General features: G+C 47.9%; 1 protein-coding gene across 1 annotated transcript; it reads right to left on the reverse strand.

The window, feature by feature from the left end:
• Positions 1-4,513: 4,513 nt before the first annotated feature.
• On the reverse strand, positions 4,514-13,800 carry lurap1 (leucine rich adaptor protein 1; the record flags this gene model as incomplete). The annotated part of the gene is made up of 2 exons (XM_080860225.1): positions 4,514-5,257; positions 13,591-13,800. 2 exons carry the CDS (start codon positions 13,798-13,800, stop codon positions 4,514-4,516), a joined length of 954 nt encoding a protein of 317 aa, XP_080716351.1.
• Between the last annotated feature and the right edge of the window lie 555 nt (positions 13,801-14,355).

Consider the following 14,355-nt stretch of genomic DNA (forward strand, 5'->3'; position numbering starts at 1 on the left):
GAACCGGCACTCCCCAGCCATCATCACTGCTTACATTACAGATCTTAGCCTAACAGGAAACCCAGAGCGGAGGCTCAGTCATCTCACGCACGCACACACGCACGCACGCACGCACGCACGCACGCACGCACGCACACACACACACACACACACACACACACACACACACACACACACACACAGATGCCACACACTGAGCAAAAGTGTGCACACAGCTGACTCACACCCACCCACACACACACACACACACACACACACACACACAAAGCTGACACACCACCCCTTCCCTCACAGCCAAAGCAACACAATTAGCCAATTGATCACCCCTCAGCAATCCACTCAGCACCCCCAACATCCGTCTCCACTTCACTGTCTCCCCTCTCCCACTAATGCCCCACCACTCTCACTCCATCAGTCCCTTAGGCCTCTTACTGTGTGTGAGAGAGAGAGAGGAGAGAGGGAGGTTGAGAGAGGGAGGGGGGGAGATAAAGAAGGAGAGAGAAAGAGACAGGGAGGGAGAGAGAGGGAGAAAGAGAGAGGGCTACTCTAGACCACATCACTGGGCTCTAGGGGGCAGGGTGGAGCAGGACTTAATAGTTTTATCCTCCAATAAATAATTTCATTAGATATTTTTTCATTCAATGTATTTCTATCAAATAAATCTCTGTGTGTAAAAGAGTGGGTTGCTATGGCAACTGATTGGTCATGAGTGACGAGTTAACCCTGGTTGCCTAGCATTAAGGACCAGAGGAGTGTGCCAAAAGCCCAAACCACACATGATGGATATTAAAGCAAGATTGAGCCGTTACACTTCACTGTCAATACCACAGTATATTTTACAGATGAGCCCACAATCAAGACCTGTATTTGCACGATAAAACATGGCCTCAAAGCAATAATATGTTAACCAAATGGGAATACATACTTTCAGAAGTACTATCATATACAAATATAATATACAATCTTTAGGTTGTGGAAGATATCTTCATAATCTTTACAAAAACATGTAGCGTTCAGCTGAATCGGACACAGGGGAATGTTCCACAGGCTTAAAACTCGACCCTCTCGGTGTGGGTGTTCGGTAGGGTAGCAGATTACCGACCCTTAGGGGAAAAGGTTTCTACTCTTTGGCACGTGGGGGTTCTGTTCCCTGCCAAAATGGTCAACTGCCAAGTGCAAAACAAAACAAAAAGTGAAAAAGAAAAGCGGCATATTAGGTTGCATCTCACACCAAATTATGATGCGTGTTCTTTTTTAAAAGGCGTGTCAGAAAACTGTCTTGTTATTTCATGCACATTCTCTCTTTCCCAAGCGGGGGACGGGGCTCTGAAGATGCTGAGGTGTCAGTAGAGCAGAAGAGCGAGTTGTTTGGACCAGAACTGAACTCCCATGGCCTGCCAGGCCACTGGGCCTCTGAGCCCTCAGGCTCCTGGTTTGGGTTTGGCCCGGCCAGAACAGAACCTACCAGTGAACCAGTAACTAATAGTTTCCAGCCAGTCACTGATGGGATGATGGAAACATGGATCCCAAGCAAAGGAAAAAAGAATAAAAAAAGGGTGCAGAAGCAGTACAGAACAAACTTAACTGAGGAAAAGATAGCGATGATGCTGTTTAAAGACAGAAAGACATGTCAATATTTGAGCCTGACTGTCAGAGAGTCATTCTGGACTGCGCTGAACAACTGAGCTTGTGAAAAAGTTCTGTTAGTTAAGAGTGCCAACACTACACTCATCAGGGCTCTTACTCCTTCAGGAACAAAACCGCTGAAAAAGAAAACGGTTTGCTCACTACTGGCCCTAATACTAGCCAACCAGCAGAACTTTTGAATGCCTTAAAGAGCAAAACTGCTGAGTTACACAGGAGATTTTCGCCTTGAAGAGCAAAACAGCTGAGTTACACAGGCGCTCTTCTAAGGTTAGGGTTAGCCTCTTCGCTAAAGGTGCTAGCAGGCAGGGCTCCTATGATTGTCTGAATAATAAAACTGTTAGGATTAGCTGTTAGCTAAAACTGTTAGGGTTAGCTGTTAGGTAAAACTGCTAGGGTTAGCTGTTAGCTAACAATGCTGTTGTTGTTAGCTGTTTGCTAACAATGTTAATGCTAGCTCTATTCGTGTGGAATTAGCCTGAGCTAAAAGCCAGAATCAGAGGCCTGGACACTAAGCCATGAAGGAATGCCTGTGGTTGGATCACCAGCTTGTCTTATCCTGCATCAGTCCAGATGTAACACTGCTCCAAACTCCATACATCCCAAGGAATACTGTGTGTTTGCTAGACTTCCTAGATGTGTTAGTGGTAGTGCAATGCACTCTCTCCGTGCGTATAGCCTACATCATGTTTTAGACCTGCATATTGCTGCGAGGTGCACTTTCAAAACCATCAAATAGGAGGCATCCATCAGAGATGACATGTAGACTCAAGAGGGTTGTTGCATCCAACCATTTGGAGATGTGTGTGTGTGCGTGTGTGTCTGTGTGTCTGTCTGCATAGAGTGGGAGGCAGTCTTTAATATCCTGCCTGTTGTTCTGTAGCTTACTGGAATGAACAGCTGTGCTCAGCAAGTCTCCTGCAAACACACACACACACACACACACACACACACTCCTTTCGGTAGCCATAGAAACGTTCTCCGCTATGATTAACTTTTAGTGTGGGTGTGTGGGATAGAAAGAGACAGAAGGGGGAGTGGGAGGGAGGGAGAGAGAGAAAGAGGGACAGAGAGAGATGGAGAGATGGAGAAAGAGGGAGTGGTGCAGGAGTTCTGCTCATTCTTGCATGTTTGTATTGTCCTATAAGGGCACTAAGCACTCCCCCCCCCCCCCCAGCTGATTCTCCTGGAGCTGTCCAATGCAAGGACACTGGCAGAGGCAGAGGCCTGTTTAATGTGCCCTATAAACAGCATCAGTATCAGAAGCAGAGGCAGAGGCATGTTTAGTGTGCCCTATAAACAGCATCAGTAGCAGAGACTGAGAGAGAGGCAGAGAACTGTTTAGTGTGCCCTATAAACAGCATCAGTAGCAGAGACTGAGAGAGAGGCAGAGGCATGTTTAGTGTGCCCTATAAACAGCATCAGTAGCAGAGACTGAGACCGAGGCAGAGGCCTGTTTTGGGATAAACTCAGTTATAATCATGTCATAAAAGATAAGTGTATTTTAATGCCTAGCGTATTTCATTGCAGAAGATAAGCGTATTTTAAAGTTGATTTTATACCCGCTAATCCCACCCCAGCCCAACGGGATTAAAGCACATCGCTGGGGGTACAGATGTTGTTATTGTTGTGTTCATTTCTATCTTAACTGGCCAGTCACAGTGGTTATGAAACATTATGTCACTGTCACTAGTATAACAGCTCAGTTTGAGCAGACAATCATGCAGTTCTTTAACACTCTCTATGTCTGGACACCACACAAACACACACACACCTGATTCACAACACAGGTATTGCCATTGATTGATTATACATATTTGTTAAGTAGGCATTAATACGAACATGAGTTGCCACACATACTGTAAGTGCATATAAGTAATCATAAGTAGATTCCACTGAGAGCAAGACAGTGCAACAGACTTTCTAGGCAGGGTAAACGAGGGGTGAAACCTGTCACACACACACACGGACGCATACACACACACGCACACACAAACACTGACTGAGGTTAGGACGGAGACAGGAAGCAGCTAATCAGGCTGCTGCCCGAAAGGTCTGATTCAACACAAGTTCAACACTCTTTTAGAAACAGTTTGACAAAAAAAAAAACGTCATTTTGAACACAAGGGATTGTTTAAGAAAAAGGCTTTGGTCCACTCTCTAACCATGTGACTTACTAAGTGACCGACCCAAAGGCTTCTGTAGTAAGTTGCCCACACAGACACCTCTGCAGTACAAGATCTACACAGACCTCCTGCAAGAGATCTACACAGACCTCCTGCAAGAGATCTACACAGACCTCCTGCAAGAGATCTACACAGACCTCCTGCAAGAGATCTACACAGACCTCCTGCAAGAGATCTACACAGACCTCCTGCAAGAGATCTACACAGACCTCCTGCAAGAGATCTACACAGACCTACTGCAAGAGACACAGAGGCCTATGGGGTAAGGGTGTGGGTGTGTGTGTGTGTGTGTGTGTGTGTGTGTGTGTATGTGTGTTTGTGCATGTGCAACTAGTTAAGAGATTTCTGATTAAACAGAGGAAATAGACAATGCATAGTATCAGGACTCCATTCATATATTTTAACTCATCACTGACATCACTGATTTGAGTTTCAACTGACATTACTGACATCACGGAGGCTGTGCCGTGTTGGCACTGACGTTATTTCAGATATGAGCACCACATTCTGCTTAATGAGAAGAACATGCAGGCACACACATGTAGACTCTGTAAACACAACAAACCACTATCCTGCATGTCCACCTCCACACCCTCACAACACGTCCTCAGCAGGTCACCCCTGCCAGTCTGGTTTGACCTTTCACCTCAATGACCATCAGGAGGTGTCGCTGGGGCAGCAGGTCAAAGGAAGGTGACATCGTCCTGAGACTGCACCCAGCGCCAGTGGGCGTCGTACTCCAGGTGCATCCTGCCGTTCTGCTTGCAGCCGTCCAGCTCCACTTTGCCGTTTTGGTAGGGCTTAACCTTGGGGCTCTGGGTCTTCCCCAGCTTCTCCGCCAGGCAGGCCCGTGCAGACTCACATCCCCCCTCCGGGCGGAGCACCTTGTCCAGGACACCATTGTTCTTGGGGGACAGCGTGCGGCTCTGGGCCGGCTTGTCCTTGGCTGTGGCGGTGCCGGCATCAGTGTTCCTGGTCCACACCTCCTCTTTAGGAGCCTCCGGCTGCTTCACAACAGCAGAGCCGCCCCCTGAGCTCAGAGCGCCTCCCACCCCCCCACCGCCCCCAGCGGTCCGCATGGGCGGGGCCTTAGCCGTCTCTGCGGTGCTCAGGGGGGTGGAGCAGAGCACTGACTCAGAGCTGGAGGGGCAGCCGTACTCGTCCATGTCGTCGGCTAGCGTGTCCAGGTAGCTGCCGATGGAGATGTTGTCGAGGCGGTCATGCGGGTCGTGTAGGCTGCCCCAGCTGCCGCGCCAGGAGCTGGGCGCCTCTGGGCCGTCCGCCAGGCTGTACTGGCTGCTGGTCAGGCTGCTGCAGCGGCTGGTCAGGGTGCTGCGCTCCTCCAGGAGCCACTTCACCGCCTCGATGCCCTCGTGCACCGCCAGCAGCTGCTGCAGGATGCACACATCCACTGAGCGCAGGTGAGCCTGCAGGGGGTGAGGGAGAGAGGAGATAGAGAAGAGAGAGAGAGGGAGGAAGAGGAAGTGGGAGGGGGGACAGGAGGTAAGAAGGAAAAAAAGACAGGTGGAAAGTGAGAAAGGTGGCAGAGAAGAGGGGAAAAGAAGATAAATGTATTTTCAGAGAGAATTGAGAGATGGACAGGAGAGATGAAAGTGGGGGAAGAAAAAAGCAAACAATACAGATTATTATTACATTCACCAGAAACATGAGTGTGCATAGTGTCAACAGACTTGGCATCAGTCTCCACCATGAAGACAAAAGCTGGAGGAAGGACGCTAGAAAGAACCGTGCCACATGCTCAAGGGTCACGTAATGTTACATCACGTTTCAGAGGATGAAATGTGATGAAAAAAAAATGTGTTTAGAACCGGCAGATACCCCTGACAGCACTGACAGCGTTCTTCAGAGACAGAGCCTCCCGTCTGTCTGTCAGGCTGTTGGATGAGTAGATGCAGGAGAAAGAAGCTCAGAGAATAGCAGCAACACACAGCTCAGCTGTGAGATGCTAACCACAGAGTGAGATATGCTTTATCCTAGCTGTGAGATGCTAACTGAGCACTTGGGAGCAGTAAAATACTCAAGGTTCTGCTTGTAGCTCATGTTATTTTCAGGATGGATGTCATGACACCTTCACCCACACCACCTTCTCCTACGACCCCTAAAGGTAACATCAATAAATTGCTGTAAGGGACCTATTGATTCACCCACAGCCCCCACAGCCCCCACAGCCCCCACCAGCCCCAAAGCCCCCAGGCCCCAGGCCCTGAGGAAGCGAGAGTAGCTCAGAGCCCTGGGGAATTTGGCGGCACAGCGGTGAACAACCTGCAGCGCATCAGCAGCTCAGGGAAAAGACACTGCATCACACAGAGGTCACAGAGGTCACAGGTGGAAGCTGACCCTGCTGGAGAAGGTCCTCCACATCTGATCAGTGATGTTCAGGGATGACCTGCATCTGCATGCTGTGGAGGAGACTGAGCAGAGACAGAGCGCTGACAGTCACTATTCACCTAAAGCCTACCCACACAACCACGCACACATACGCGTGCACACACACTCACACTCACACACTCACACACACACACACACACACACACACACACACACACACACACACACACACACACACACACACACACACTACACACACTACACACACGATCTTCCATAGAGCTACCGCACTCTGACATCCTCTCTGACCTATCCCGCCTCCACTCTAAAATCCCACAAACACCTGAGAGCTCCTGTCTGCCAAACACAACTCCCACCTCTATCATGAAATTCCACAGACACCTGAGATCCCCTCTTCAGCTGACCCTCAGTAAACCAGTAAACAGTATGTTCTTTTCCCATGATCTCAACATCAAAAAATACAGTGATCAGGCGCACTGGTTTTCACTGTTTGCGTAACCGGGTCCATGCAGTCAGGCAAACCTGATATCAACAGTAATACCCCTTGATCCATCCAAATCCTGTTGGATCAAACCAAGTCCAGGGCCAGGTTATTTTCAAACCAAATATCAGAAAAACATCCCACAACATTACACACACAAAATTACACAAATACCATTTCTTGTGGCCTGCAATGCCCCTAGCCTATTCTCATGACATACTCCCCTCAAGACATACTATCCGCATGTTACACCTACATGTAACATGACGTACTATCCTCATGATGTACTATCCTCATGTTATACTATCTACATGCCATACTATCCTCATGACGTACTATCCTCATGACATACTATTCTCATGTTATACTCTCTACATGCCATACTATCCTCATGAAAAAGGGCTCCACCATCAGCCACAACACCCAAAACACCACATCACCGACCTCATCAGTTCATACACAGAAAACACGCATCACTGACTGATGCGGTTGCTAAGGGTTATGGGACCAGGATAAACATAGAGAGCATGAACTGGCAAGGAGAGAAGGAGCACATGGCAACACAGCTGAAGCAGAAGAGATGGAGAGAGAGAGAGAGAGAGAGAGAGGGAGAGGGAGGGAAAGAGAAAGAGAGAGAGGGAACACATGGCAACACAGCTGAAGCAGAAGAGACAGCAGAAGAGAAGAGACTCAGAAAGAGAGCAAGGCAGATAGGCATAAAGATTTTGACAGAGAGAGGAAGAGGGATAGAGAGAGACCGATAAAGGAAGAGGATGTAGAAAGAGATGTATGAAAGTTCAGCAGCACCATTCTCTTGCTCTTTTTTGTCTTTGGGGTATGTGTGTGTATGTGTGTGTGTGTGTGTGTGTGTGTGAGTGTGTGTGTGTGTGTGTGTGTGTGTGTGAGTGTGTGTGAGTGTGTGTGTGTGTGTTTTTGTATGTGGGTGTATGTGTGTGAAGGTGAGTGTGTGATGGGGAGCCAGAGAGAAAAACAAGCAAACAAACAACTGAAAGAGAGAGAGAGAGAGAGAGAGAAAGAAAGAGTGAGAGGATAGCAGGTGATTTACTGCTGCAGGTGATTTAATGCTGCTGGTGTTCAGGGCAGACACACACTACAGGCTCACCACAACATGACATAGAGAGGGAGAGAGAGAGGGAAAGAGAGAGGGCGGGAGAGAGGGAAAGAGAGAGAGAGAGATAGAGAGAGTGAGGACGAAGAACAATGGGTAAGATTTTGACATAAATCCCAAATATATTCAACATGCATTCTTCATGTAAACCTAGCCTTGTCAAATCGAAAGCTGAAGGCAAGTGAAAAAGACAAATTGCAGCTCTTCGGTAGGGTTAAACTTCACAAATCACAATGTCCATGTACGGTAGGGTTAAACATAACAATGACACGTACAGTAGGGTTAAACTTCAACTAGGTTTAAATTACCCTGCATTTACCTCCATATTTGGCATAACTTAAAAGAAATGTTTTCTTATCTATGCATCATTTAAACATACAGCAGGAAGGAGGTTGACTGATGCGCTGTGATGAAGCAAAGAAAATCAGACGGAGTGAGTGAGGGATGCATTAAAAACATAACAGGAGGGAGCGATAGAGAGGGGTAACTGATGGAGAGAGAAAGAGGGAGGGAGAGAGATATGGAGTGAGTGGGGGGAGAGAAGGAGGGAGGGAGAGAGATGGAGTGAGTGAGGGAGGGAGAGAGTTGGAGGGAGTGAGGGAGGGGGAGAGAGATGGAGTGAGTGGGGGTGAGAAGGAGGGAGAGAGATGAAAAGCAACAGACAGATGAGAGGAAGCTGAAAGATATAGTGAGATAAAGAAGATAGTTGAGCAATGCTGAAACTGAGAGGGAGGGTGTGTGTGTGTGTGTGTGTGTGTGTGTGTGTGTGTGTGTGTGTGTGTGTGTGTGTGTGTGTGTGTGTGTGTGTGTGTGTGTGTGTGTGTGTGTGTGTGTGTGTGTATGTGTGAGAGAGAGAGAGATGATGGGTTGTGAAGGGTTTGGCAGCAGTACAAAAACAGTCCTTGGGTCTCAACTGATGTGTCCATGTTAGTGTGGATGTGTGTGTGATTATTTGAGTGTGTGAGTGTGTGCATGTTGGTGTGGATGTGTGTGATTATTTTAGAGAGTGTGTGTGTGTGTGTGTGTGTGTGTGTGTGTGTGAGTGTGTGCAAGTTGGTGTGGATGTGTGTGTGATTATTTGAGTGTGTGTGTGAGTGTGTGCATGTTGATGTGGATGTGTGTGATTATTTGAGTGTGTGTGTGTGTGAGTGTGTGCATGTTGGAGTGTGGATGTACAGTATGTGTGATTATTTGAGTGTGTGTGAGTTTGCTTTGTTGGTGTGATGCTGAGGTTTAGGTTACAGTGGGTTTTGGGGTGGTGTACAGTGTGTCAGTATTCATGGAGCTGGGCTAACAGCGCCTATCACACACCTATCACACACACACTTGCTGCTTATTCTGGTACACACACATACACACACGCTAGAGGGATGTGAGGAGGGACACATATACACACTTGGAATGTGATAAAACGGGAGAGCAGGCTCACACAGACACACACACACACACACACACACACACACACACACACACACACACACACACATACATTCACTCACAAACACACACATACATAAACACACAGACACACACAGACACAAACACTCACACACAGCAGTGTGTCACCCTGCAGAGAATAACCAGACTGGCACTTAAGCCCTAAGGCTGCTGTCACACACAAACACACACATATACGCACAGTGAACAGCTGATGTCATCCAAAGCATCATCATCAAAAACACACACACACACACACACACACACACACACACACACACACACACACACACACACACACACACACACACACACACACAGCAGTGTCACCCTGCAGACAGAGAGTGGCCAGACTGGCACTGGAACCCTGAAGCTGACTGACTTAATTCTTCATTGCCTCCATCTCTCTCTCTGCCTCTCTGTCAGCCTTTCTGTCTTTATTTCTTTCTGTCTCTCTGAGTTGGTAGCAAACCATCAACAAATGCATCATATTTTGGGGGAAGTGGTTCCTGTCTGCTACTCAGCCCTTCTGCACCCTGTCCCTGTCCCTGTCACACACACACACACACACACACACACACACACACACACACACACACACACACACACACACACACACACACACACACACACACACACACACACACACACACACACAAATACAATCACACACAGACACGCACACAGACTTGCACAAAGCTGTCCCTATCACTTCCTCTCTGCTTTCTGGTTGTCTTCCTCCCGTTCCCTTTCCATCCGTGTTCAATACCATGTGAAATGCTCCCTCACCCTCTCTATGTGTCTCTCTCTCCCTCTTTTTCTGCCCCTCCCTATCCTTCTCTCTCTCTCTCTCTCTCTCTCTCTCTCTCTCTCTATGTCTCTCTGTCTCCCCACCACAGCCTTTCCCCTCAACCATCATGTCTTTCTTTATCTCTCACTTTCTTTCTCTTTCTCTCTTCTGTTCTCACTCTCGGGACATCTCTCTGTCTGTCTGTCTTCTTCACTTCTTTTTAGAGATACACCAGAACTTCCCCAAAAAAGACTGCAGGATCATTTGATAATTGTCACCCTCTCTCCCTCTCTCTCTTTCTCTAAGTCACCAACACACACATGCACACACACACACACACACATCCTCTGCTCCATCTGTCTGCACACCAAGCCCCTCAATTTCCATCTGTGCAGCAATACAGGAAAGACATGAGAGAAAGAGAGGACAAAAGAAGGAGAGAGGACAAGAGAGAAAGAGAGGACAAGAGAGGGAGAGAGGAAGAGAGGAAGAGAGGACAAGAGAAAACTGCAGATCAGAACATCTCTCTCTTCCTCTCTCTCCTTCTCTCCCTCTCTTTCTCTCTCTTCCTCAGGAGAGGTGGTGGTGCGGACGGCCAGACAGAGAAGTGTGTTCTGGGTCATTTGATCAAGTGCAGCTTCAGCCACAGCCACACACACACGTGGGGTATGTGTGGGGGGTGTGTTGGGGTATGTGTGGGGTGTGTGTGGGGTATGTGTGGGGGTTGTGATGGGGTTTGTGTTGATTTTAATCAGCACAGGATGCATCATAGGGAATCAGCACAGCTAAATATCTATGAGTGACATGTATGAGTGACATGTGTTTTTCTTTCAGTCACATTTATTAGAATCATTAGATACGCTTCTGTTCCACTTCGCAATGCTGCTCTCTCTCTCACAAACATGTGTGCCTGTGTGTGTGTGTGTGTGTGTGTGTGTTTTGTGTGTGTGTGTGTGTGTGTGTGTGTGTGTGTGTGTGTGTGTGTGTGTGTGTGTGTGTGGAGTAGAGGAGTGACCATGTCTGTGATTGAGGTACCCCCCACACCCTTATGCACACATACACACACATGCACACCCATACACTCACCCTTATGCACACCCACACACACACACACATGCACACCCATACACACACCCACACACACACACAAAATCTTAAGAGGGGCCGCTGAGCCGGCGCAGGCGGTGGGAATTCCAAGGCGGTAATGGTCGCTCTGACTGGGAAAGAGTGAGAGTTAGTAAACAGGCCCCAACCCCAACCAGGGCTGTTTGATGGGAGACACACTCTCTTAACACACTCTCTTAACACACTCTCTTAATACACACTCTTAAAACATACTCTTACACACCTTATGTCAGCTGTCTACTTGCTTTAGGTCACCCTGAAGTTCACCTCCCTATTCCCTCACCTCTTCGACTCCCCCAGAGTGTGTGTCTGTGTGTTTGTGTGTGAGTGTGAAAGAGAGGAAGGGGCGAAAGAAAGAGAAAGAAAGGAGGGGATGTGGGGGAGAAAAAGAGAGGGGGAGGGCGGTCGGTGTTTTGTCCAGGCACCCAACAGTGCAAGGTGACAAAGCCATGGCGAGTATGGAGACAGCTGTCTCATTAAAACAGCAGTGAACAGGAGGAGAGATACACACAACACCTGAGCAAGGGCACTTACACACATTACTCTATCCCTCTCTTACCCTCTTTCTCCCTTTCCCTTTCTCTCTATCCCTCTCTCTCTTCCTCTCTCTATCCAACACTCTCTCTCTATCCAGGGGATTGGGACTTCCAGCGATGGCACTGAAGCGAACGGTCGCATAAACAAAACCTCCCGGTCGGTCGGAGTTTATTCAAGTTTATTTAATTTAAATAAGTTTGACTTAAAATGTGTGCTCAATAATGAATGAAGGGGAAAACCACTCTCTCTGTCCAACTCTCACTCTCATTCTCCCTTACTCACTATCACTCTCTAATTATCTCTCTCCCTCTCGTTCTATCCCTCTTTCATCCTTTCCTCCTTTCTCTTTCTGTATAGCCCTCTCTCATCCTCTTTCTCCCTTTCCATTTCTCATTCTCTCTCTCCCTCCCTTCCATCCACGCTCTCTCCCTCAACTAATCTAACCCTGTATCCATCTCTCAGCGTCTCTCTCTTTATCTCATGCCTGATACATACTAAGCCCTGGCCAGAATAACGGACAAGGTGCTGGATCTTAATCACTATAAGCGCGCGGCCGGATCAGTGCTGACCGCGGCAAACCAATCAGTCTCGTCGTTATGGACTGCTGACAGCACTCGTGATTAATGAAGCTTTTGATGCTGCTGAGTCCACCGTTCGATGGGAACACGCACCAGTGGTAACGACTCTAAAACGAAGCCCACACTGGGCTATTTCCCTAATGGTTGGGGGTAGTCCTACTTGCTGAGGCAAAAAGCTATATGCCCGCAGCCAAAGTCTTTCTCAATAAAACTGTCGTGTGCTGCGCTTTAGATGATAGCATACGGCTAAGGGTGAGTTTTGACAGATTATCAGGGTAGATCAAACTCACAAACAGGATCCAACTCTTCTACAGATGAAGAAACCAGCACCACATTGGCCACAGGCACACCCATCCCTTCTCACTAACGACGGCCATCTGTTGGAGTGTTTACAAATCACAGGCCAACACACACGGTGATGACAATCTTTACATCTCAAGGCTTATGACACAAAATGTTGTAACCCCTTCGTGTTTCCCGAAAAGTCGCACGAAGCTAACCCAGAGGAAGCTCAGAGCGCCGCTCGCGAGCCATCTTCAAAGACCCCATTCCTCGAACGCGAGACATCTCGTGTAAACCGGGCGCACAAACAGCCCTGGAGGTTCCCAGCTGGAGTCCCGCTGTTTGCGAATGACCGTCACTCTCGCTATGCGTCATCTCACGGGGAAACTGGCCTGGGATTATGGGGCTGCAGAAACCCACCGGCTGTAAAACGAATGCAGAGTGTACGAATGAAGCCTATTAGTCCTTCCCGTCTCGATTCTATGCCTATATGCTACTTTTACTGCGAGGAATAAAAAGCTTGTTGGTTGACGAGCATAGGCCTACACAATAGGAACAACAAATCATCGTAGCACAACCTGTCGTCAACCATCCGCAAAGCAGAGCAAGAGGTGCAGGCAGTCCTTCAAACTAATCCATCACCTTTTGGGCTGGCTTTCAGAGGAGAGAGTGCATCAGTTCAACCTTTTAATCTCCTAGCAACGCAACCACCTGCCGGTTTTGGCAGCAAGTAGAGAGGGGGGAGAGAGAAAGAGAGATTGAATTATTGATTTCACATGGCTGTTGTTGATTATATTTGCCTCAAGTCAAACTATGGAATTTAATGCAGCTGTGAAAAGTTCAAAGCATTTTCCTATTCATAGTCTGCATATCGCCAACATGGGGAATACATCTGTCGATGTCTATCTTGCAGCCAATATCAGACTCAGGAACAGATCCTGCCATGATCAGGCAAGATCCACTTTAGCGTCAGCGGAATCAAACCAGAATAACCCATCAAATCAACCAAACACGGATCCCACAGGTCTTACCATCTCAACTTTCAATTTTCTTATCTTCTCGTCGAGGCTTTTCCTGGCCGGGTCTCGATCTATACACTCCGGGACATTTGACTTGGACTCCCCGCGATGCGCAGCTTCTTCCCGCATCCACTTCAGAAGACCCTCGGGGGTCTTCCTCCCGACCTTCACTTCCAGGTCTTTCAGATCTGGGACTGTCTCATTGGTGTTGCCCTCCTCCATAGTAAGGACTTCGAGTAAACTTAGTCTCGACACGACTTTCCCACAAACAATTAACTGTAGAAATGAAAAGGCGATCGAATGGCACAAACAAAAACATAAATCTTATCTTCGAAGTCTCCGGCGGCCACTATAAGACTGATTCTCAATTACTGTAACGACTCCACATCTGACCATCACCAGCGAAGACCATCAGAGCGCTGGTACCGTCTTCTGAGCTGTGCCACACAGTCCGTTGTGAAGACAACACAAACACCTGCAGCATTGTGGAGATTTCACAAATCGAATACCAAAAAAATGAAAGCCTTATTTATCCGGGTGATGTAGATACATTTGTAGCCGTTCGCCTGTTACACTGTTTCCAATCTCCAGATGTTAACGTTTGACATTGCCCGCGGTTCTGGAGAAATGCTTACCACCTGAACATCATCGTACGCTACGCTCGCCTTTAAAGGATCCGTCGAATTTGGCCTTCCTCGCACCTGCTTTCATTAACACGAGACTTCACCGCTGGAATCCCGCTTATATCATTAATGTTTAATCAGGGCCGATCGCTGC

This window comes from Sprattus sprattus (genome assembly GCF_963457725.1).
Source record: "Sprattus sprattus genome assembly, chromosome: 2".
NCBI classification, from domain to species: domain Eukaryota; kingdom Metazoa; phylum Chordata; class Actinopteri; order Clupeiformes; family Clupeidae; genus Sprattus; species Sprattus sprattus.